This window comes from Canis lupus, chromosome 22 (assembly GCF_003254725.2).
Source record: "Canis lupus dingo isolate Sandy chromosome 22, ASM325472v2, whole genome shotgun sequence".
Lineage (NCBI taxonomy): Eukaryota > Metazoa > Chordata > Mammalia > Carnivora > Canidae > Canis > Canis lupus.
Window position 1 is genome coordinate 59,382,357 of NC_064264.1, and position 25,764 is coordinate 59,408,120.

At 44.8% G+C, this 25,764-nt stretch overlaps 1 protein-coding gene across 12 annotated transcripts in view; it reads left to right on the top strand.

Moving 5' to 3' along the window:
* The window catches only part of ARHGEF7 (Rho guanine nucleotide exchange factor 7), a 126,868-nt gene that overhangs the window by 78,285 nt on the left and 22,819 nt on the right, over positions 1-25,764 (top strand). For 11 of the 12 annotated variants that reach the window (XM_025441047.3, XM_025441044.3, XM_025441045.3 and 8 more), the window contains 9 exons: positions 9,016-9,110; positions 9,330-9,425; positions 11,780-11,902; positions 17,438-17,576; positions 18,499-18,558; positions 19,187-19,333; positions 21,273-21,359; positions 23,717-23,795; positions 23,990-24,129. In XM_025441047.3, the coding sequence (XP_025296832.1) occupies positions 9,016-9,110; positions 9,330-9,425; positions 11,780-11,902; positions 17,438-17,576; positions 18,499-18,558; positions 19,187-19,333; positions 21,273-21,359; positions 23,717-23,795; positions 23,990-24,129 (966 nt within the window). Of the gene's footprint in view, positions 1-6,381; positions 6,520-9,015; positions 9,111-9,329; positions 9,426-11,779; positions 11,903-17,437; positions 17,577-18,498; positions 18,559-19,186; positions 19,334-21,272; positions 21,360-23,716; positions 23,796-23,989; positions 24,130-25,764 lie in introns of those variants that run through there. The other variant, XM_025441048.3, reaches the window with a different exon arrangement.

Genomic DNA, 25,764 nt, shown 5'->3' on the forward strand with positions numbered 1-25,764 from the left:
TTAGGGGAGAACACAGAAAGCTCTAGAGGTTAAAGGACTTATCCAAGATATACACTGGTTAGTGATTAAGCCAGGAATAAATTCTTTTTTGAATTTTGTATTTATACATGATATAAAGTAAAATATAGAACAGAATACCACATGCAGAGCAAAGTAGAATAGATAATGCATTTAGCATTTTCTCACTATCTCGTGTGGTTTTGTTTTCACAAGAAACTTAGGTATTTCACAAGAAGTATAGGTATTTTCAGCCCCACTGATTGGAGAAGGTTCTCCAAGAGGAGAGATTATTCATGAGAGACCAGGTCTTAGCGTGGGCTCAGTGGAGAGCTGTAGGTAGAGGTACAAGCTTATTGAAATTAAGACAGGACACTGGCATGAGTGGGATGGATCTATAATTTGCTGCTTCTGTGTGATGGTCAGGGCAAGCCAAAAAACACTGAGAAGTAAAAAGTGATTCTGGGTGAATGTCACATGTTTCCTCTTCATGGGACTCCCACTGTGCACATGTTAAGTGTGATAGTGTCCACTGGTTTCTGAGGTGCTGTTAGCTCTCCTTTGTTTCTTTCTGTTCTTCAGAGTGAGTAATCTCTATTGTCCGTTTTGTTGGATGATTCTTTGGCATCTTAAATCTTTTTTTTTTTTTTTTTAAAGTAATTCTTTTTTTTTTTTTTTTAATTTATTTTTATTTTATGATAGTCACAGAGAGAGAGAGAGAGGCAGAGACACAGGCAGAGGGAGAAGCAGGCTCCATGCACCGGGAGCCCGATGTGGGGATTCGATCCCGGGTCTCCAGGATCGCGCCCTGGGCCAAAGGCAGGCGCCAAACCGCTGCGCCACCCAGGGATCCCGGCATCTTAAATCTAATGTTGAGCCCCTCTAGTGAATTTTCAGTTCATGATTTCCATTTGAGTTCATTTCAAATTTTGCATTTTTTTTAAAGATTTGAAAGCAAGTGCATGGAGGGGAGGGGTGGAAGGGGAGAGGGGGAGAATCTTAAGCAGGCCCCTACTGAGCATGGAGGAGTCTTTTTTTTTTTTTTTTAAAGTTTATTTATGATAGTCACAGAGAGAGAGAGAGAGAGAGAGAGAGGCAGAGACACAGGCAGAGGGAGAAGCAGGCTCCATGCACCGGGAGCCCGATGTGGGATTCGATCCCAGGTCTCCAGGATCGCGCCCTGGGCCAAAGGCAGGCGCCAAACCGCTGCGCCACCCAGGGATCCCGGAGGAGTCTAACAGACACAGGACCCTAAGATCATGACCTGAGCCAAAACCAGGAGTTGGAAGCTTAACTGACTGAGCCACCCGGGTGTCCCTGTTTGGTTATTTTCATAGTCAAATTCAGACTGTCTTTGAGTCATTGACTTAACTATATTAGAGCAGTTTTAGGTTCACGGTAAAGTGGGGAGGGTGATGGAGATTTCCCGTGGACATCCTGCCTTTAAACGTGCACAGCTTTCCCCCATGATCAGCATCTCTGGTGGCTTGATGGCTCTCATTCTAGTGTAGGATAGTAACCCACTGTCTGGATGGACCAGTTTATCCATCTCCTACTGGAGGACATCTTCCAAGTGTTGGCAATTATGAATAAAGCTGCTGTAAGCTTATGTGCACAGGATTTGTGTGGACATGTTTTCAGCTCCTTTGGGTAAATACCAAGGAGAGTGATTGTTGGGTTGTGTGGTAAGAGTACATTTATTTCTATAAGAGGCTGCCACTCTGTCTTCCCGTGGAGAATTCCTGGTGGACATCTTCACTGCCTCTGGTGGTATCTGTGGTTTGGGTTTTGCTGGTGTACTAGGTATGCAGTGCTATCTCACTGTTTTAATTGGCACTTAGGGTGTGGAGCATCTTTTCATATGTTTATTTGCCATCTGTATATCTTTTGTAAAGTATCTGTTCTTTCCATTTTTATTATTACTATTTTTAAAGATTTTATTTATTTATTCATGAGAGACACAGAGAGAAAGGCAGAGACACAGGAAGAGGAAGAAGCAGGCTCCATGCAGGGTGTCCGACATGGGACTCGATCCTGGGTCTCCAGGATCATGCTCTGGGCTGAAGGCAGCGCTAAACTGCTGAGCCACCTGGCCTGCCCTCTTTCTGTTTTTAAAGTTGGGTTCTCTGAGTTGTAAGAGCTCTTTTCAGTCTGTTCAGCTTTTTACCTGTTCGGATGGAGGTGATGATTTCCATGCAGACACAGGCAGAATGGAAGTCCCTGCTGGAACATATTTATAGCAACTCTTGTGAAGTCTTTATCAGCTAAGCCCAGTGTTGGGGCCCTTCAGCCCATGGCTGTAGAATGCCTGGGTTTTGTGCATGGGTCACATGTTCTTGGTTCTTTGTGTATCTTACAAATTTTCACTGAAAATTGGACACTTTAGTAATTCTGGGTTCTGAACTCTCCTTGTCCCAGGATTGGTTGTTAATTGACTTTTGTTTCCTGACTAACTGCAATTTATCTCCCCCCACGGTCATTGATGGGTTCTTGGTGTGAAAGCTTACCTTCCTAATGTTCTTTCTCAGAGCTGCAGAGCTTAGTATGTAGCCAAGGATTGCTCAAAGATTGTGTTTAAACGGGCTTCCATTCTCTGCCCACAGCTCTGTATGTGGTTGGTTAATGCATTGGGTGAGAGGAGGCTTTTTAGAACGTAAAAGCAAAAAATGAAAACAAAGGAAAAAATATCAAAATTGATTAGGCTTTGTAAAAATTTAATAAATTCTTTGCGTTCGAAAAATAGAAACCAAATTACAAGTTAACTGGAACAGTAGTAACAGTTACAACAACACAAGATTATCCTTAATGACTAAGGAGCTCATTAAGGCACATACATTAAGATTAGTGGATAAATGAGAGTATGTGAACATTGTAAAATGGGAAATGTCGATGGTTGTGTTGGAATCAGTTCAAACTGCTGGAACAGTGCCACAGACTCCTCCCAGTTCTGGAGACTGGAAGTCTGAGATTAGGGTGCCAGCATGCTTGGGGTTTTGAGTGACTTCCTGGTTGACAGAGGGCTGCCTTCCATCAAGTTTTCACATGGTGGAGAGACAGAGCCTGCCTCTTCCTCCCCTCATGTCTACTGCCTGAAGGCCCCACCTCCAGGTGCCACCACTCTGGGGTATTTCAGGATGCCCAGAACATGCAATCTGGGAGGACACAAACATTATAGCACTCTGGTGGTATGGTTAAGCTTATCATAAAAATTCTGATGGCAACTTTTTATGTAACTGGTGAGCAGAGATTTAAAAAGAATCTTCAGCTCTGATAATGGTGGAAATGTAAATCCATACAATGCTTCTCAAAAGTAATGTGGCAACTATATATAGAATTCTGAAAACAGTCAAGCCCTGTAATCTACTAGTTCTATTTGGAATCCACCCCAGAGGAATTACTTAAAATATGTTCAGTGATGTTTATGCAAAGGTGGTTTTATTTTTAAGAGTTGATTTATTTTAGAGAATGGGGACAGGGAAGAAGAGGGAGGAGTAAGAGGGGTGTTAGAGTCCCAAGCAGACTCCCTGCTGAGTGCAGAGCCCATTGCTGGGCTGGATCCCACAACTCTGAGATCATGACTCTGTGAGATCACAACCTGACCTGAAATCAAGAGCAGGCATTTAACTGACTTGAGCCCCCAGTACCCCTGTGCAAAGTGTTTTAATGGGAATTAATAGAATGATAAATGCAAGCAACCTAAATATGTAGCAACACAAGAATGATTAAGTAACTAGTGGCATATACATTGATAATCAATAAAAATGCACATGAATCTGTAAAAAAATACTTGGAATACATGTTTAAGTACAGTAAGCAGAATATGAAACCATATAGATAACAGGATTTAATGATGTAGAACTGTTAACAGAAGGGTTCCAGAGAGAGTGGTTTCTCAGGAGTGGCAGACATCATCACTTGATAATGCCAGCCTCTGGCTTTGGAGGGCTGCTTTGGCATTGGGGCCAGGCTGTTGGAGACAAAAGCAGGGTGTCAGACTTGAGAGGAACAGTGGAAGAAGATGCAGATCCTGCAAATACAGAGTTGATTATTTTTTGTAACAGCCAGCCACCACTGTCAACTCTGTTTTCAAATGGGAAAACACATCAGTTTTCAGTGTCCTAGATCTGCGCGTGATCAGGAGAGCCCTTGCTTTGGGTGGCAGAGCTTGGGGGTGCAGGCCTGTGTGTTGTGTCTGTGTGCCTGTCACTGGGAGAAGCCCCTGGCTGCCTGCATGGGCCTTGAGGAGGTTTTCGGGGTTTTTCTGGAGCACACATAGAAACAATTGGGGCCTTAGGCATCCTTGAAGTCAGTGTGCTGTTGTGTTTGCCAACAGGCATCCCATTTGAGGGTTAACCTGGGGAGAGCTACAGTCACGGGTGACGGGAACGTGTGATTAAAGGTAACACATTTGTGACGTGTCTGAGCTTGGTGGATTTTAGCAGTGAAAGCATATTAGCTGACCTGCAGGTTGGTAACCCCACTTTCCAGTGGAGCTCAGAGAAGGCACCTGTGTTGTAGAAGCTGGATTGGATGCCCCCAGAGAGAAGGGACGATCTGGAGGTTTTTTTTTTTTTGGGGGGGGGGGGGAGGGGAATTAGAAGTTTCCTCAGTCATTCTTAGAGAAGGTTTCTTAAATATGTCCACGTGGGAAGACAGGTCCTCCTGACCTCACATGTTCAGTGGTATTGGCTCATTTCTTGGATTCTAGCCAACGCTTTTATTGAGGGCGGTATGCCAGGGGTCATGAAGAGGCAGGGTAGCTTTTGCCTTGGAAACATTGCAGTTACGATATGTAGGAATCATTAGTTTTAATAAATGTACTGTTGTAGGTGTGCGCTTTTCCTAAAATGCCGCTTTTCCTAAAATGCCATAGCAACCTCCGTGGACCTTTACTGTGCTCCAGAGAGAGTGCGTCTCTTTCCTCTTGGCTCCTTGTATTGCCTGGAGCCTCTGCCTTCTGGGCCATGGGGAGACTGGAGATCGTTGGCCCAGCATCTTCGGCTGACGTAGCCCAGCACAGACCCCCAAGCCCTAGTGTGCTGCTTTTTTCTTTGCTTCAAGATGAGCCACACCCTTAACCAAGATTGCTTTTCAGTCCTTTCCCCACGACTGCTGGAGTTTTGTCAGGAGCAGCACCATGTAGAACTCCAGGTCTAGGATGGAAGGCTGTGGCTAGTGGTTTGTAAGATTTCTTCTACCTTACGTTGGGGGCTGATACTCTCCAGTGTCACAGTCTGTGAAGTCCGTCCCCCCTTCCCGCTCCCCCATACCAGCTTTTCTAAACAGACCCATAGACCAGTGCAGTCCCAGGCAGAGCCTGGGTCTGCCAGCACCCATGGCTGGCTTTTCACTTGTCCCGGTATGGTCGTGCATGTCTCTGTGTACTCAGGCCGGCTTCTGGCACTGACTTGTATCCCAGGCCACCTGGTGCTTTGGCTGGAACTGTTGCATAGTAAACCGTTAACATTTGGAAGAAATCTGTCCTAAGACCTTGTGAATCCCCAAATTTAGAAATACAGTAATAGAGCATCTTTCAAAAGGCACAATAACGTTAAACATTGACATGGCCTCTCCAAACTCTCTTGAGAGTTGGTTACTAAGAACATACAGACACAAGCAAGCTCACTTCAGTTAGTCATTGCCAGCGAGTGGGTGGGGTTGTGCTTCTGTGTCCTGAGGGCTGAGGGTTGTGGGGCCAGGGGAAGGGGGTTTGGAATTGGGCCCTACAGCAGCGAGGCCAGGCTCTTCCTTCCTCTCCTTTCCCGGGGGCTCACATCCTGTCCTAACATCTGGTTTTTGAAAATGTGAGTACAGTTGAATAGACTGGGTTGGGAAGAAACGGGCAGGGGTGATTTATTTCCTTGTGTATGGGGCCCCGATGTGGTGAGGGCGGAGGAGGGTGGGTATTTGCTACTGTCTTGTTACTGTCTCAGGGACATGCTCAAGACCAAACCAGGGTAAAGTTTTTATAAGTTGGTTTTTGTTTATGATGATTTTTCATCATAATTAAATCTCTAAGAAAATATTACATTTCTTCTGGTAAATCAGTTATTTATTTTTAAAGGACTCAGTTACCTAAAATATGAAACCTACCAAAATTTGTGCGGTGAAAGTTGCAACTCTTTTGTAAAATCGGTGATACTAAGTGTTCCTTGAATCAAGGGTGGTGGTAATAAAGTGAGTTTCTATGTGTCTACAAGGTAATGAAGCCAGTGGAGCTTTGTTTTGCTTTGCTATAACGGCTGACAGTTCAGGGATTGTCTGTGTGGCTGGCCTGATGTCCTCCTGTGTGGCCCCATTGTTTGACTGGACGAGGCTCCACGCCTCATGCCTGAGGGGGAGCTGGTGCTGGCTGAGCCCTGCCACTCTTCACGGCCGGGGAGCACAGGCTGCTCTTGCTGTGAAACCTGCACACGTTCTCTGGGGCCAGCCTTTGTGTGATGGAGCTCTGCAGCCCGGCTGGGGAGTCACATGGGGTCCTGCAGCAGCCAGAGCGTGCACAAGTCCAGAAGGGGGAGACAGGTGCTGATGAGTTGGGGGGGGGGGCTGGAGGGGGAGAAGGGGGTTGGTGCGTGCGGCTCCTGGCATCAGCAGGACGGACTCAGCCAAGTCTGGTTGAGTGTTGGTGGAAAAACTAAGTGTAACTTGGATCGTTAGAATGGGAGAGTTAATACAACTTGTCTTTAGCACTTACTTGAAAAGCATGTTTGTGACTACTAGTTGAGATTAACCAGTTTAACTGCCTTAATGTAGCTTTTTGGTAGAGGATTCTTTGGCATTGTTTCTGGTACATTCTTACGGAAGGCTTTTATGTGTGCATACTATTATGCTTAATGCTGTGATGGAGGAAATGCCATTTTATCCTCCACTCATTCTACTGATGTTTTCTTGTACTTATTTCCTCTCATTTTATAAAAGGTGCATGGGTTTTCAAGCATGCTCTAATAAGCAGCACTGCTAATAGTTCGTAATATTTGTAACCATAATATTCGTTAACACCTGAAATCCGTTTAATCGAACATTGAAGACTTTCCATCTTCATCTGTGGCAGATTTAATTTTTGATTTTTTTTTTCTCAGTTCAAGGACTATTATACTTGGCTTCATGTTACTTTTAAAGGATAAGATCCTGTTTAATGTATAATTTTCTGGTATAGTGGCTGGTGTCATAGTATGTTCTCTGTCTACCATTTCTTTGACATTTGTGTCCAGTAACCGTTTCTTCGAAGGGAGACATTGTAATCCTGGGACCAGCACCCAGATTTTCCCACAAAGGAATGAACTCCCGGAGCGGCCCCTCCGCCCTCTGGCTCGCTCCCCGACTGTGGCATGAATAGCCTCATTCAGGGGCGAAACCAGAGCTGTGTCACCGTGAAAGCGATGGATTCTCTTCATCTGAGATAGCGTAGTGTGTAAGTTTGCTTGTGAAGGACTGTGCTCTTCTCAGAGTACACAGAACACACAGTGAGCAGACCAAGAATCCATGTTGTACCCGTGTTACTGATGTTGAAATCTGAATTTAGCTTAACAGTTTTTCTTAAATGTTTAAGCATGCTTGTTTTAATGATCACACTGGGGAGAGGACGGAGTGTGTGTGTTTGTGTTTTGTACAACTCTGCGTGGTGGAGGATGGTTGATTTTTGGAGGACAAGTAGCACATCATAGTGCATGTTGTGGGTGTTTAGAAAATCTGTGGGGCATGGTCTTCTGGTTAAAGGCAGTGCTGGTGTGCTGACAGGAGGAAGGTGGTTGAGGAAGGTGTTTGTGTTCCTTCTTTACTTTGGGACGCATGAGAGCCCAGATGCCTGTCCTCAGCCTGGCAACAAGAGGGAGCTGTGAGGGGCTGTGCACCATCAGATCTAGGTGCCCATGGCACATGCGGGCTCTGCTTATGAAACTTATGGAGGAAAAGACTGAAGCAGAGTGGGTGAGAGGAATAGTTTTGGTGAGGATGACCACACATGGATGAGACACATGGCACTGCTACATGTAGAGCACCTCCCTGGGTGCTGGGGGTGTAGTGTGGGCTACTTTGATGGTGGTTCTGCTGCCTGCCATTGCATCTGGGCCCCACCGGCTCTGCCTGTGGTTGGTTGTTGGTGCCGCCCCGCCCCGGGAGGGGCCTCTGCTCTTGGCCATTGCTGATGGAAAGAGGCTTATTTTTTAGTTTAGCTGGTTTGTACTTTTTATCTTTTTAGGAGCTGTAAACGGATTTTTACGGAATTTGCTGTACTAAAATAGGGTATCAGGAAACCTTTTAAGGTTGATTTATCACTGTTTCCTTAAACTAGTGGCTATTTAAGGGTTTTATACTGGTGGACTTTTAATTTTTAACAAATGCACGTATGATGATCTGAAACCATTGTTCTCTAATGAAAATGATTTACATTTGCTAGGCTCAATCTAAAGAGTAAACCTGATTTTTTTAAATTGAAATATACTTTGCCTATGTTAGAACACTTGGATTTTAAGGGTACAGTTCAGTGAGTTGTGAAAAGTGTGTTTATAACAACTACTCAAATTACCGTATAGACCATGTGTTTCACTCTCAAAATTTAGGGCCCTTTCCCATTGTCACTGCATACCTATCTTCTGCTTTCTGCCCTCCTGGATTAGTTTTGCCTATTCTTGGACGTAACTATAGATGGGGCAGGCATGTCGTCATGTCCTTTCTGTGAATGGCTGGCTTTTTATGTACGACACAATGTTAGAGATTGATCTGTGTGTGCCTGCTGTTGGGATTACCAGTGGTTCCTCCTTTGTATCTGAACAGACTGGGCATTACTTTTATGGCGATGGAATTCATCCTAACCTTGTTCTAGGTATTCCCTTTGTCGCCTGTGCTTGGTGGTAAGAAGTCAGTTGTGTGGCTGTAAGAATCCATTGCATGGGTTTTCAGAGTTAATAGGGATATTGAATGCATCGGTATTATGTAGAAGCAACATGAATTTGGACAGTGATGAACTTCCTAAAGCTCCTAATCTTAATGGCGAATAATGCTATTCATTGTTTGTTGTAGGTGCTACAGAATATTTTGGAAACAGAAAATGAATATTCTAAAGAACTTCAGACTGTGCTTTCAACCTATCTACGGCCTTTGCAGACCAGTGAGAAGTAAGTTGAATGATAAATTGTGTTAATGGCAACATGGTCAACACCTAGGCTGTTTGCTCAGGTTTTCCAAGAATAGAGGATGAAATGCTGGAACAGAATCCGGTGTAACAATTTGTTTTAGATGCAAGGTTTTTTAGTAGGTGGAGCCTCTAATTGGGCAATGGGGTGGTAGAGGAGAGTGAAACTACGTGCTTTTACTATTATTTTTCTTGGTTCTAGGTTAAGTTCAGCAAACACTTCATATTTAATGGGAAATCTAGAAGAAATATGTTCTTTCCAGCAAATGCTTGTACAGTCTTTAGAAGAATGCACCAAGTAAGTAAGATACTAAAAATTTGCAAACTTCAGGTTAGTACAACTGGTATTTAAAGAAACAAATGTATTGTAATTTTAGAATTTACCTTTCTAATGGAAAAACTGCTATTTTGATTCTTTTTGGTGTATCAGCTTTTATAGTAAAAGTTGTGTATTTGTCGAGTGTTTAATAGTTGGGGTCTTTGGGGTAGGGATCTCCTTCTTCTGTAGAGAAAGGAGAGGGGCTTGCCAGGAGTAGGAAATTTTAAGGTGTTGGGCGGGGGTGTAGGGGATATGAAGATGGTGTGCAGGTGGGCTCTTTGTGCACGTGGTGGTGGCTCTCCACAAGTGGAGGGATTGTGAAGCACTATGTCTATAATGTGCTACTGTGATGTTTCGTGCTTGCTTTTTGCCTTTTCCATGGGAGTTTTTGGGAAGTGAGGAGGTGTGTTCTCAATGATTGGCTATGCCCTTGACTTGTGTGTGTGTGTGTGTGACTATTTTGTTCTTGGTTACCATCAGACCTACTGAAGGTATCCTGGGTATCCTAATGCACACAAAAACTTGCTAGGCAGTAGGCCCCCAGGTGATACTGGATGTTTATTTTACCTGTTGGACTTGATGCGGGAAGGGGATACTTATTATTTTTAAATTCTATTTCTGTACTCAACGGAACCAGAAAACTTTTTCTCTTGGAATCTGGTTGGTCTCTGGTTTTTCCTTTCTGTAGCTTTTTTGTCTTTCTCAGTCTCGGAAGTGGTGAGGGCTGTTGGGTCCTCTGTGCCCCAGGCTGATGGCTGGCTGTGCTCAAAGCAGGTTCAGGGTTTCCTCCAGGTACTTTATACCAGAAGGAAAGCTGAAGGACATAGGAAGTACTGGCTTTCAAACAAATTTACATTACGTTTCCTTTTGTGGCATTTTTGGTTTGTATAAAGTGGCATTAATTACAGGGTCATGAAAATAATCATTTGAAAATTACCTTCTTTTTGGTGAATGTAGCTCATTTGCCAGCAATGTGGGATCATTGCAAGAGGCCAGCCTCAGCATGCATGAAGTGGTGCATGCATAGTGGCTATGAACAACGTGGACTAAATAAATTAGTATTTACATAGTACATTTGCAGCACCTCTTAGGAGCCTCCCCTCAGGCTTGTCCGTACTGCAGATGTATGGATGTGAAACCTGAAATCCAGGGCGGGCACCCAGCGACTGAGAGTCCAAAATCTTGTCAGGCTTCAGGCCTTGGCATCGTCTCAGACTTCGATATGACTTATGTATTGTTTCGGTGAAGTTCCTCAAGGGCACAGTGTGTCGGGGTTAGATATTGGGTTTTTCTGTGGTGGAACGGAAGATTTGAGATTTGATTTTCTTATTAACCATTCCCCTTATCTTTTACCATGAATATTCTGAAAGTTGACAGATTGCTACAGAACTCAGGTGCATAGTCCTAAGATTTACCCTAAACATCCCAGCAGTTTGGGTTGAACCAAACTCTGTGGTTCAACCCAAGAGGCCTTGGGGCCTCTTTGCTCAACGTGGCCCAGCCTTGGCCACCCTTGGCCCCAGAGTGTAGAGAACTGTGTCTTTTCCTCCTCCAAATGCCAGCGTCTGCAGAATCTTCCTCTCTGGCCCTCTGCTGCCTTTAGACAGTTGGTTTTATCTTTTGTCCAAAGTTCGTGTACCTGCAGGAGAGTCCATTTGATAGGAATAATGTGGTTGTAACCCATGTGATAGAACTCAGCTCGAGGGCGTGGCCTCGAGCTTGGAGCCTGATGTGTCACCAAGGTAGGACCATTCATTCATCCATCATCTATTACTGTTCTGCTTCCATAGTTGGTGCTGACGTCTCCCTTTCGGTTCTGATGTCTGTTGGAGGCTCAGCAGCTGTCGTGGCCAGGCTTTGAGAAGGGAGGAAAGGGGTCTGTGGGTGGGCTTGGTCCAGCTTTGTGCCTAAAAGGAAGGAGGGCTGTAGTGGTTTTGCTGTGCACCGATGTGTATGTGTCTGTCTCTGTGCTGCTTCAGTAGCAGACCTCACCAGCCAAGTGATGACATTCATAATTCTCCTTTTATAGAAAACTGAAGGGTTCATGATCTCTGTCTCAACTGCCTGAAGCCTCAGTTTGTGGGTCATGGCAGCCGGATACTGGAGAAGAGGAAGGGGGTCTGTGTGCTGCTTTATAGCAGAGGAGCTCTCGGGGTGGGGACTTCTCCCTGCTGGGTTGCTGCTCTGAGCACTTACATTCTGGCATTTGTATCTTTTGTTTTCATAGACACAGTATTCAAGGAGGTCTTTCAAATTTTCTGGGTTTGTTATTTGGCAATTTCCCTTCTGTCTATAAAATTCAGAATGATTTCCCTTGTGTTGCATGTCTCTAGGTTGCCAGAAGCTCAGCAGAGAGTTGGAGGATGCTTTTTAAATCTGATGCCACAAATGAAAACCTTATACCTTGCATATTGTGCCAACCACCCATCTGCAGTGAATGTTCTCACAGAGCACAGGTACGCTCCTTCAGACACTCTTACCTTTGGGGAAAGGACCCCTTGGGGTCTTCTGTGGGTCAGCTTGTTCTGGGCACATGTTACATGAGACACAATGGTGATAGCCACTTGTTTGTCCGATGGTTATTATGTTTTTAATCACCTCTTCAGCTGAGTGCCTGAGAAACACTGGTAAGGGGCCTCTCAGGTGCTAAGTAGCATTTTTGGAGTAGAAAGGGTTTTTGAGGTTTTCCTTCTGCTCGGAGCCCTTGGGACAGTGGATTGGAGATGCTGGTAGGATTCTGGAATGTAGCTGTGAAGTAAATCCAGGCTGTCAGAATCCTGTTTCTTTGGAGTTTGTGAACTGGAAGCACAGGGGTGAAATTAGATTTTCTGTAAGAGGAACATGTTTCATTTAAAAGTAGGGCTGGGTATTATAGCTTAAAAGTTTAAATTGGAGATGGTAGCTTCAGCTTTTCAACCTGAAACAGAATTAAAACAAGTGACACAGAATGCACAGGTTTCCTGCTGGTTTGGTGAGAGCCTGCAATCCTGTCGCTGGTGAGTGCTGCTCAGTAGAGGGCAGGGGGTCCATGTCTGCTGACAGAGGCACCACGTTTTACTGAGTGTGCTAGAAAAATTTTCACGGTTACTTTTTTAAAACAACAGTTAAAAATTTTTTTGAACCATAAATGAGAAAAATCCTTTTAGTAGCATTAAGAATAAGTTATAATTAAATATTTAAGTGTTTCACTTAAGACTTAAAAATTCTTGGTAAGCAAGCATGGCTGAGCTATTTATAAATTGAGCTGAGGCTCAAGTGTAGTGTCCCTCATACACTTGGCCGGTCGCTGGGGTTGCGGAGAGGGGGCCTCTGGCTCATTTTGACCTGGGTTGAGCCCCAACTGTGCCCTTGACTGGTGAGTCTGGGGTAAGTCCTCTGCTTCTCTGAAAGTGCTGATCAATGGGGTTGTTGTAAGCATTAAACAAAACGTGTGTGAGTGGACAGAGATTGAGTGGGTGTGGCAGGGGCTCCAGTGTGAATGTTTTTGGTGGTCTTCTCTCTCCCCCCTGCCCTGAGAGTCCCTGTGCGCTCATGTTGCTCAGCATGCTGAAATGCGGGGGTCTCTGCATAAGAAAGTCTCTCCAGGCCTAAAATGAGGCAGCCTCTGCTGAGTGACAGAAGGAAAGGGAGGTCAGGATATATATGATGTCCACAGAAATGGAACCCAAAGGACCCCAGGCCCCCCTCCTCTTAACTCTTCCTCCTCGCCTTTCTGGGAGGACGGCTATGTTCGCACATACCTTTCTAAAACCATGAAGCGTGTGTCCCATCATGCCCTGCCATCTACTCCTGGACATTAGAATTTCCACAAAAGTTGAATGCAAGGATTACATTTGTATTTCTGAGAATTCTGCAGGAATCAGTGATGTAGCAAGGAGGGGTGGGAGATAAAGCAAATAGGATGTTAAGGTAAAATGGTCTTTTAAAATTTTCCTTCTCTTTCCCTTTTGGGGGTGGGGGTTAATCCTCTAGGATCGGACAGGAAGTCTAGAATGTGTGCAGTGGGCAGTTTGGGGGACTGATTCTAACCAGATATTTTTCCCCATGGAAGTGAGGATCTGTCATAAAGATGGCATTTATAGTGATTCAGACTGTTTACAAAAATGTTCAGACTATGAAGGGAGATCCTTGCGCATATGTGATGTTTATCCCCTCTTCTGTACTGTTACTTTAGTGATTGTGTCCTCGCTGAAATGTAAGTGCAACGTTTTCCCCAAAATAACAAGGAAGGAATACAGACAAGTTTGAGTTGGGGAAACTCTGTGCCGCCTCCGTGTGGCATGTCCGTGGGGTGGGTGGATTAGGTCCTGCTCTGGAAGGGTGAGCTATGAGAGAGGATGCTGTGCCGGCAGGCAGGCGCCAGCTGTGGCAGGATGCTCTGCCTGTGTGCCCTCCTGAGGTCCCTGGGCAGCCGGAGACCCCACCCTACCCACTCGTCAGACCCTGCTCCCGAAGCGTAAGTTGGTGAATTGAGACAGGGTTGCAGTTGGCTGGTAGCCTCTGTTAACGTTCACCACGTTTTATTTTGGTATCTTAACCTGTAACCTTGTCCCAGCTTCCCTACATTTGTGGGAGTGTTAAAGCTGCCACGCCTATGGGTTGATTAACCCTACTTTTGTGCTTGAGTATACTTTTTAAGGATTGATTCAAGTGTACTGATTTGAAGTTTTAAAAGGCTTTATTTGCAATTGTGTTTAAATTCTGAATTTGAATCTTGGGAATGAACAGGATAGGACTGCCTGTTGTGTAGAATCAGAACCGAGAGACTCTTTTTGCATTTTCTTGATGGTAGACCTAGGTTCATGGCTGCCTATTTTGAATGAGTTATGTGTTTGATAGTCTGTAAAATGAGTTTTGTGTTTTCCCCAGCACTGTAATTGTTGCTTTTTGCTTGGCTATGTGGTGGTTCTCTGTATGAGTGTCCTTTTGTTGTAGCCCATGGTGTCATTTCAGTAACTATAGAGGAGACAAGCTGTATGAAGCTGCTAGCATAAGTAGAAATTAAGCTGAAAGAGCCTTTGTTTTATCAAAATAGCTGTAACCCAGCTGTTTTTTTTTTTTTTTGTACTAAATTTAAAACCGTAAAATGAAATATGATCGATAAAGACTGAACTGTGTGCATGTCCTGGCATTCTGAGATCATGGATATTAAAAGAAGTTACTTTTGTTTGCAGAAATGTCACTTGAAATTCTTAGTTTTAGGGTGTTTCTGGAGGGGGCAAGGGGTAGAACTTGATTTGTTCTTTTTCTCTGCCATTACTACAGTTAGGAAATTTCATGTCCAGGAATATGAAAAATGACCATTGTAAGTGGACGTTCCTGTGGTTTTTCTCGTGGTAGGAAAGGTTCCTCGTGGATCATATTTGAGTCCCATAAAGTTTTGCTGCTATGGGACTGTGTTTAATCAGTTGTTCAGCACTTAGAGAAGTGCTAACTTATGCATTTCTCCTCCTTAAATCTGTCCTTTCACTCCACTGCTTTAGGGATACATAGGGTAGTTGGAAGGGTAGTTGGAAGAGATGGGCACTTGAGGAAGGTGTGAGGGGCAGGCACTGTGTGTGAGACACACAAAGGAGTACAGCACCAGTCGGAGAGGCCATACCAGCACTCGAGTCCATGGTGAGCTCTAGGGTCCTTCTCAGGTTCAGCTACCCTACTAGCAAGGAGGATGGGGGCCTCCCCCTGTGCATAGTAAGGACCACCTGCATGGCAGGCTTGGGTGATGTGCTGGGGATTATGTGCAGAAGCTTCTCAGATGCCCAGCAGAGTGCTTGTCTAAAATTGGATCATCCCTTTCCCTTCATCCTTCCTGATGTATTCTCTAGTCTGCAGCTTTCACTTTTACAGCTGAGCAGAATGGAGTGGCTGGGAGAAAGTCTGCCTGGGAGCACTCCTCAGTTACCCACCCCCTCTCTGTGGAGAGAAGTTGATGTTGAAGAAAGAAAGCATAATGGTGATAAAATGTGTAACTCTGCAAACAGGTGCTCCCAGGTGCTGCTCCTGGTCCTTAGATCCCCACAGGCTCATGGGTAGACACGAGACCGATGTGCGGTGATGTCGTGAAACACCGCTGTGCTGGGCTTCAGTAAGTGCAGTTGGGGGGTTGTCCAGAGAAAAGCAGTCTCTGAAAGCACAAAGTTCGATACACAAGGGCGCACAGTGTCTTGTACACACACACTCATCCACCTGTATCACCACGCAGGGTTGAAATCATGAAGCTGGATTTGTACAGAAATGAGAAAATGTTGTGTGTGATAATATTTTATAACTAGGATTATTTGAAATCTTCTCTTTTTTTATGATTTGCTTTGGCTTTGACAATATTTCCAAAAAGTGTGTATATATAAATTTATTTAAAAGGTTTAAGAAGCGTAGATGTTAGTGTAGATGGGTATGTAGGCAGGTGGGTGACAGGTACTGTTAACCATGTTAGTACTGTATTGTTTATGTAGCCAGGCACGTGTTCTGGTTTCCAGCACAGTGCCCCTGACTTAACCGGGCCACCTAGTTTTTATAAGGCTGACTTCAGGTAGAAGTAGCTGTCTAAAGAGGTGTGCTTGAGTGTAAGACTAGTTTCATGATGATCTCTTTGTCCTTAACCTGAAGTTTGAAACATTTTATTTCTGAGTTGGTTTAGTTAAGTGAACTGCTTTCCCGTGAATGTGTTCGCAATGGATTTGAGATCAGTCGCAGTTGGGTAAATATGCCAACCTCCATATTTGTCCTCACATTTCCATGTGAAGTCCTTTTAGTGGCACTGTAGGGAGAGGTTGTGCTCAGTACTTTTGAACAAGCAGTTTCAATGGGTATCCATTTTCATCAGGAGCCCTTAGAGTGGCTGGTGCTCCCAAGAAGCTTGGGCAGTGGGTAGGTGTAGCTGAGTGGGAGGTGGGGGTGCCAGAGTAGGGGAGGCAGTGGCTGGGTCCCTGAGGTCAGATCAGGTAACCTGCACTGAGGACTGATGTGCTCAGTTATTCTTCAGGATTTTCAGTTTTTGGCTTCACTTAGAGTTCTTCCCAGGGGGTGACCTGAATTAGTGTCTCCTCTTCCCCCAGCCTCTCTGTCCCTCATTACCCCATGCCTGGAATGCTATAAGAGCCAACCGTGAGGAACACAGGCGTGGTTCAGTTCCTAGCCTGGACCCCGAATGTCCACAGATGCAGAGGGTTGGTCCCTGGCATGAGTCCCAATGCGTCTATTGCTGCCCTGCCCTTCACTCCTGGCCTACCTCGGTCATTCCAGACACTGGCTGTTGAATCAGAGCACTCAGGCAGAGCTGGTGTGCAAGATAGTGGAGAACATGGCTAACTGTGGAAGTTAGATGAGAAATAGGCTGAAGGTGACAGAAGTGTGGAAAATATGCAGGCGTGGCTTTCAGCTTCTCTGATTTTGAAGTATATGCTTAGGTCCCCATCTGCAGATGTGGGTGATGTTCTTTATATATTGTGAGGCTGAAGTGAAGTGATGTGACATTGCTTTTGAAATTTGAAAGCCTAAGTGGGTCAGCTAGTTCATTGTGCCAACTCGGGCTTCTCCTCACACAGAGTACTTTAGGGGCTGGTGGGTGTGCTGGTGGACACATAGAGTGTTACTGCAGCTCTGAAGCATCTTGTACCTTTTCCTCCCTCCCTCTACCTCAAGGTACCCAGATAATCAAAATCTGTTCTAGCCTGAAGAATGCTTGCTGAAATATGGACACTCTTGTATGAACTAGACTTGCCGAAGTGGCCTTTTGTGAATGGAATGAGTGGTTTCGGTTATGCAAGGCTGTTGTTACTCATAACCAGGGCAGTAATGGCATGAACCTTCTGGGGTTCTCCCCTTTGGTGTTTCAATGTAGCCAGTACCTGTTTGGCTCTAAGTGTAAAGTGGTAGACCCTGTTACATTTCACAACCTGGTGCTGCTGGTGGGGAGACTGTCGTCCACTGCTTCCATGCTTGCTCTAACTGCTGCGCCGTCTGCTCTTTCCACATGGCCACCGGCTGCTCAGCGAGCAGCTGGGAGAGTTCATGGAGGCCAGAGGTGCCAGCAGCCCAGGGATCCTGGTGCTGACCACCGGCCTCAGCAGACCGTTCATGCGCCTGGACAAGTACCCCACGCTGCTCAAGGAGCTGGAGAGACACATGGAGGTACTGTGTGCCGTGTGCCTGCCACTCGGAATCCATTAGCACCGTCAGAAACTCTCAGTTCATTTCAGAGACCAGAACCAACCAAGTACTTTGCAAGGGTTTTTGACTTGATGGATTTTCAAAACGATTTTGTGAAATACCAGGTTTCCTCCTTAGCTCTATAAAAAACGTGTCCTTCATCTTCTCTGTCACCCACTGCTGCTGTTAGAAGATTTCCAAAAGCTGGAAAATATTCAGTTTAATTTTTCTTAAACGATTTTATTTATTCATGAGAGACATGGAGAGAGGCAGAGACACAGGCAGAGAAAGAAGCAGGCTCCATGCAGGGAGTCCGATGTGGGACTCGATCTTGGGATTCCAGGATCACGCCCTGGGCCGAAGGGAGGTGCCCAACTGCTGAGCCACCCGGGTGTCCCGATTCACTTCAATTTTAAGTAGCATTGAGTGAGGGTTCCCTGTTTAGGACCCTTATTTATGGGTAGGCGGTAACCTTTTCAGCAGTAACCGTGATAGAATCCATCCATTCTTGATCTGGGTTTGTCTTACTGTTGGGGAACAGGCTACAGGCCTGGCAGAGGCTTCTGTCCAGGGTGCTCTCTGGGTAAGAGTTGGTGAACCTTCCCTGTGAAGGGTACACCCCATGGCCTCCTGCCCCGCTGCCCACTTCTGCTCTCTCGGTGCTGGAGCAGCAGAGGTCCTGTGGGAGGCCGGATGGGGGTCGGGGTGCAGGCTCCTGCCTTGGGCTTTTCCCCCAAAGTCCAGTGGCTCTGTCAGAATAAGAATGGCGCTTTCTTGCTAAGGAAAATAAGACCTGTTGTGGGTTGAAAAGTATTGGGGAAGTTTCAAGCTAGTGTGTAGAGTGCTTTTTGAAGAAGGAAAAAACTTTACGTTATAAGAGCTAATAGTGTTTCTTCTGTCAAAGGATTATCATCCAGATAGACAAGATATTCAGAAATCCATGACTGCCTTCAAAAATCTCTCAGTAAGTGATTATATATTATGGCTTTGCCCTTCTGACATCATTATGACAAGGGAATGTAGAAAAATTTTTATCACCTAAGAAAGTCCAATGATAAATTGAGAGAATTTGGGTATACTAAAAAATAAACATGGTAGCTTATTTACCATGATGGTAAATTTCGCATGCTTTCCTGGGCTGTGTAGACCAGGAAAAATAAACTTGATGCTATAGTTACTTATAAAGGTCCTCCTGCAAGGGTAGGGTCTTTGGCGAGTTACAGGATGGAGTCCCACTCTGTCCCCTTGCCACCATGTCCCCAGTGTTTCTGAAATGTGCCTGACTTACAGCACAGGCAGCACCTACTCTTGGCCCCTGCTTCTTTGCACTAGCAGAGACCAGTAACACTAGAAATACCTTCTTGTCCAGTCTGCATTTTTTCTTCTAAGAGCAGCAAGATCTGCTGTATCATTCTACAGTAATGTTTCTGACACCAAAGCTGCCATGCATTTTGCCCCTCTTAATTCTGTGTTCGTGAGTTCATCGTATCCTCGTTCAACAGACCGACCACCTGTCTTAAACAAAGTAATATGGTCAGTACTTCAGGTTCTGGAAGTTTCTGTGTCTTCTAACAGTGATTTCTGTGTCTCAGGCCCAGTGTCAAGAAGTACGGAAAAGGAAGGAACTGGAATTGCAGATACTGACGGAAGCCATCCGGAGCTGGGAGGGAGATGACATTACGACCCTGGGCAGCGTTGTTTACATGTCCCAGGTCATGGTTCAGTGCGCTGGAAGTGAGGTACACAGGGCCAGAGCGCTATGGCGAGGTGTTCCGCTCTGCAGCGTGGGTGGGAACAGAACAGAGTGGAGGGACAGGGTGGCTGCTGGACTGCTGGTGGTCCTGTTCTGGTCTCCAAATTGTTTTTCCTGAAACAATGGAGAATGTCTTGGGGAAAGATGGACTTGAGAACTGAACATAATTTGTATTAAGTATATAATTTGTTTTATAAATACTTTCTCAGATGCCTCAGTGATAGTTAAGAATGTAAATACATTAGAATGTTTATGCTTTTATGATCATGTTAATAAGAGATTTTAAAGGAGCGTCAGATTTATTCGGATTCCTGTATCCTAATTTGTTTTCTACCTTTTGTCCTTGTGTGAAATTAAAGTGGCTTCTGCTGTGTTAGTGAGGTGCAGCTCACGGTGGACCACTTGACCAGTTTATGTTGGCCAGGATGAGTGATGATCAACCTGTGTCAACCAAAAGGTGGTATCCACACAGGACCACTGTCAGAAGTTGTCTGCTGTAGAGCAGTCTGTATGTTCCCACCTGGCCTGGGCCTTCCTGCTGACACTGTCATTCTGGGAAGTCCATTCTACTTGTTCTGTCATCCCTCCTGGTTAGCAGTTGTGGAAATCCATTACCTGGTGGTTTTCATTTAAGGGAGAGATGAGAGCAGACTCTTGTATCACCACCCAAGGAAACCAGTTTGTTTTTCTGCACAGGAGTTCTGTTCACTGGCTCACCAAGCAAGCATCTCTTTTTGAGTTTTGTCCTACCTTTGTGTGTGTCAAAACAAACCAAGAACAGTAGTTAACATGATCAAAATATGCTAATGATCCATTTCCAACCATGAAACTCTTAGGACAGTAAGAAAGCCGAAACTAGTACCAGTTTGGGGATTGTAGGAAATCATGACTTTCTAGTTTACTCTGTTGACTGAGAAAGACCCAAGATATTTCTATGAACAGTCTTTTAATCATGTACTTTTAATTTTGGGGAAATATTTCTTTAGTTTTTAAGCAGCGTTTTCTTTATAATGGGAGATCTGTGAACCTTGAGTAGGTGTGCTCAAACAGTGGTTCCAAGCTGCAACTGGAAAGATGGTGGTGGGTCACACAGGTTTCTTGATGGTGGTGTGCCGCAGAGTCTGGGCTCCTAGGACTCCCCCGCTGCTGGTTGTGCACCCCCATGCATGGTGTACAGGAAGTGTTGTCACACAAGTTGGAAGTGCACAACTGGTTTTCAAAGCCCGTTGCATGTGGCTGGCTCTGGAGGACTCTGCGGAGGACCCTGCTTCTGGAACCCTTGGCATTTGCAGGACATGTGGAAATGGCCGCTCATGGAAAGGGCTCTGTGTTCCTTACGTTTCCGGGAATCTCTGTCCTTTGGTTGTGGTCTCTCTGGGACTTTTTTTTTTTTTTTTTTTTAAATAAAAACCTTTTTGAAGCAAGTGATTTTTAATAGAAATGCTTTTAAGTCTTTCATGTAAACTAGGTGAGGTTTAATAACATGGCTGAAACAACGCTGAATTGATGAATTGATGTATTGGGCTTTAAGGAAAGTGCCAGTAATTATTAATAGACCAAGGTTGATTTTTAGCATTATATCCTGTCATCCATCACCTTGAAAGGTCCACCTGTTCTCTATCACAACCCCCAAACTTATAAGGTTCTTCATTTTCTTTCAAACATAAAAAAAATTTAGACTAATTAAAAGGAGTTAATGGCAGAACTAAACTCCTTAACCAGATTTTTTTTTTTTTTTTAAAGCTGCTGTAGGGGCTACTTGTGCGTTTAAGATTATCATAAATTTTGTTTCCATTCACTTTAGCTGATAAAATTTGGTAGAAAAAAGGAAATATGGTACATATTTCCTATGATCTAATGTAAATAATTGTTCTCACATCTGTATCTTTTAAAAACAAGATGATTTGTTTGTTCTTTTACATTAGGAAAAGAACGAGAGATATCTTCTGCTCTTCCCAAATATTTTGCTAATGTTGTCTGCCAGTCCTAGGATGAGTGGTTTTATCTATCAGGTAAAATACATTTTAAATCTATATTTTATTGTTACTGTGGATCTGAGGATCTTTCCCAGGCACGTTTTGGATGTTTGGGTGAAGTACTATGTGTCTCTATTTCCACACTGTTCCTTAGTTGATCATGTACATGTAGGTCCTGTGTTTCTATGTGACTCTTCAGAGTCTCGAGTTAATCTGAGCAAAATCAAGAGGAGACCAGTGACATTGTAGGGCTGCCTTCTAAGGACACTGGCTGCTCGAGCTGCAAAGCAGCCATGTTACCACCTGCAGTCCTGTCTGATTGCTGCCACTTTGCCCCGTGGTGTGGTGAGCTGGGCTAGTGGGAGTGCATGGGCCCTAAGGCCCCAGAGGTGGCCTGGTGCTGCCGGAGACTGGCCAGGGTCGGGTGACACAACTATTAGCAAGTCATCACTTAACCTTAGTTTTAGTCATTTTGCTGACACTTTGAGAAGATAAGTGAGCTGGTTTAAGAAGAAAATGTAAAGGGGGAGATGTTTTCTCTACAGAAATTTAAAATGAGCTATTAAGTAGCTTGTTTTCTCTGACTAGTAGGTACTTCTGGCAGGGCTTCAGTGCCTTTTTCTGTGTAGTCACAGGAGGTCAGGTGTCCCTGTAGCTCATCGCTAGGCCTGGCCAGTTGTCAGGTCCTGTTTCACAAGACTCATTACTCTCTGTGAGTTTCTTCAAACATAGTCTATTGTCCTCCATCATCCTGGACATGAACGTGGGTGAACCCTGAGTCCAAGATATCCATGGCATGTTTGTGCCTCCACATAGTTTTTTGCCACCCAGAGAGGAAGAGTTGTTCTACACTTGTTCCAAAAAGAGCACTTAAAATTGATGAAGGTGGTGTGTGTAGGTAAACCCTGAAAGACAGTGTCTCTTAATTTGTAAGTGTGCTGCTGAGCAGGCATCTGGGTGAATTGGCACCTACTCAGATTCCCCCAAACTGGCAGCTCTGCCTTATTAGGTGGCCCCAGTGAACACTAAGCTGAGTCCTTCCTGCCAACCTATTCTGGCTTCATGTCTTGTGCCCCAAGAGGCTGAGAATGGGACCTGCTCAGACCTGAGGGAGCAGAGGTTGCCGTTTAGGGCAGACTCAGTCCCCTAGCAATGAGAAGGGTGCCCATGCCACGTTTGCTCTGGGTGTTGGCATTGACGTGTTGCTGGGGGCTCATGCCCCCAATGGGATCCACTTTTCTGTTCAGTGCAGAGTGTCCTGGGAAGGGTGTCTAAGTGATGTGACCCATGTGCTGTGTATTGTCATTCCCCATTTCTGGCTTTGGAATGTAGCAAAGCATTCATTCCTTCCAGGAATGTGCTGTCCACTGATGTCGGTGCTAGGTTAAACCCGGCACTGCACCTGCATTTTCTGTAGCACTCCCAAAGCTTTCATTACACTTCTGTGTGCCAGGATTCGTGGAGAGGAGCGTGCAGCGTACAGCCATTTTCAAGTATATCTGACCACAGAAATGGCAAGCACTGTTTAAGGTGCCACCTCGTGAACTTCCGGACAGGCTCTCTGCCTGCCTGGGCGGGGCGAGGAGACTGCCTTGTGTGCTGTGGGATGTTGGGCAGCACCTCTGATAGTCGAGAGTGCCCAGCCAGCCATGGCTCTGCTGGTGTCCGCTCTGGTGCCCCTGACCTTGCTGAGAGCTGCTGCTTTGGGAGCTGTGGAGTGGGTCTGCCTCCCTGACAAAGCACCAACAGACTTCTCATAAGGCCTCGGCCACCGTGTGTGGTGAGGAGTATATTTTGTTTTTTAGTCCAGTGCCACTGATGCTTCATTCGCCTCCCCATTCTGATGTCTGTCTGCTGACCTTTCCCATCCTGGTTCCCACCGTTCTCTGCATTCTCTGTGGTGCTCCATGTACCCGCTGACTTCTCTGGCGCACAACCAAGCGTGACTCCTGTCCGAGTCCTTGTGCTCTCACTTCTCGTTTTGCTTTCTGATGGGAAACTCCCTCGGAATTTCTTTGTGAGGCAGATCAGTGCCTCCTTTCCTTATGGCATCTGAAATAACTACTGTGGACTCTAGTTTTTTGTCCTAAATAGGCCATGTTCTTGTGTCCTGATGTTTGTGTTTAGAAGAATGCATCACATGGAATTTGTTTCATTCTGGTTGCTGCTCTGTACCTTAATGCTGGCTCCATTTTTTTTTATTATGATGTTATGATTTCTTATTTGATGTAGAGATTTTGTAATATACGTGCATATGGCACAACCAAAGAGCTTTTTTGGTTTACACAATTCCAATGCCATTTCTAAAATCATTTAATACTTATTTTGATAATGGTACCTTCTTTACTAGAAAAGCACTAATTGTTTTTTTTGTGGGGGGGGGTCTTTTTTAGGGAAAGCTACCAACGACAGGAATGACAATCACAAAGCTTGAGGACAGTGAAAATCATAGAAATGCATTTGAAATATCAGGTGATAGGCACAGACTTTGTGGATGCTATCTGTCACGGTGATGAGAGGCAGCTTACCATTTGTGTGCAGATTGTTGCTGGACTGTCCAGAGGGGCTGATGGTTAAGCGCTATTCATTTTTCCTCTGGGTGTGTATGTGCCTGTGTGTGCATTCTGCCTGCTTTCCCACTTCAGTGTGTTTCTTCTCGCTTCCAGGAAGCATGATTGAACGGATCTTAGTGTCCTGCAACAACCAGCAGGACCTCCACGAGTGGGTGGACCATCTACAGAAGCAGACCAAGGTCACCTCTGTCGGCAACCCCACCATCAAGCCGCATTCTGTGCCGTCTCACACTGTAAGGACTCCTCCCGTACTTCTGCCTCCACACCAGAGGGTCAGCCTTTGGTTGGGTTGTCAGTGAGTGAGCAAGTACTGTGAAGCATGGGCAGTATCTGCACCAGGAGTACAAAATACATGCTTAGATTTGCCTGCGGATACTGGCGTGTCCGTGTGGCGCAGCTAATTGCCTCACAGTTCTTGCTCCTAAGCTGTGCTGCCCTGCTCGTGGTTTGCTGGCACTCAGCTTAGAAGGGGTCTAGGAGCCCAACTCATGGGGGTTTTCACCTAAAACATCAAGAGCCACCAATCCATTGATTTTTTCCCCCCTGAGACTCTTAATCATTGTTTTGATTGTAAGAAATCTGTTTATCTTCTACTTAGAAGAGCTCACCAGCTCTTTGACTTTTTATATTTTTAAACATTTCAGAGTATGTGAGCATGAAGTGTCGGTTGTAAACCTCTCTTTCAAAAAAAAAAAATAATAAAACCTCTCTTTCCTGGTGTTTTATGCTTAAGATACTGATATCAAGTTGTCACAACCTCCCTCATCTTTCTCACACAGTATTGAATTAGAACTCACAAGTGACCTGTGAGTGCACAGCATTTCTAGGTGGCAGGTTTTTCTCACATCCCTGTTAGATTGTCATGATCTTTATTTGGACTTTGTACCGTGTGATTCAGTTCTGCATTCATTATCCTTAGCATTCAAGTTTTTGCTCAGGAGGAGTGACAGTAATGTAACACTTTATTTATATATTTATTTTTTAAAAATTTTTATTCACAAGAGACACAGGCAGAGACATAGGCACATGGACAAGCAGACTCCCTCCAAGGAGCCCAACTCAGGACTTGATCCCAGGACCCCAGGATCATGATCTGAGCCAAAGGCAAACACTCAACCACTGAGCCACCCAGGCACCTCTTAAGTTTTTTTTTTTTTTAAATTAAAGATTTATATGAGAATGTGCACGTGCGTGAGTGGGGGGAGGGGCAGAGGAGAGAGAATCCTTAAGCAGACTCCCTGCTGAACATGGAGACCCATGCAGGGCTCAATCCCAGGACCCTGACATGATGACCTGAGCTGAAATGAAGAGTCAGACACTAAACTGACTCAGCCACCCAGGCTCCCTTGTAGCATAACATTCAAATCAGTTTTCTCTTACTTGGTTTCTCTTGACAGTTTGGAGGTTGGGACTACTTGTTTGCTTTAGCTAACATTTCATTTTGAATGGCTCTGCCATTTATAACTTTTTCATGCTTTAAAAAATACTAAAGATGCTTAGCTTACATGGAACTAAATTTATTCCAAAGATACTGTATGTACATGTGTATGTGTTGAAGAAAAATGGAAGTGCTGCTTCATATTGTCAGCAACACTTTGAAACCAAACCAACAGGATTTCATGCCAGGCAAAACTTTGTTCTCTGAACCCTGGCAGTGTTCTCACATATAAGGCTTTTGAAATGTTAAATATTCTTTTTAGGGCAGTTTCCTCTTTCAGGTATCCTGTATTATCCCTGTGATCTAGCTGTGTCCAGCTTGAATATTCTCATTTTAGCATAGACCATTATCTTTTAACAACTTTAAGGAGAAGTAAGTCCAGGTATTACTTACTTTGATGTTATTGCTGGAAGAGATCTTCATCATTTTC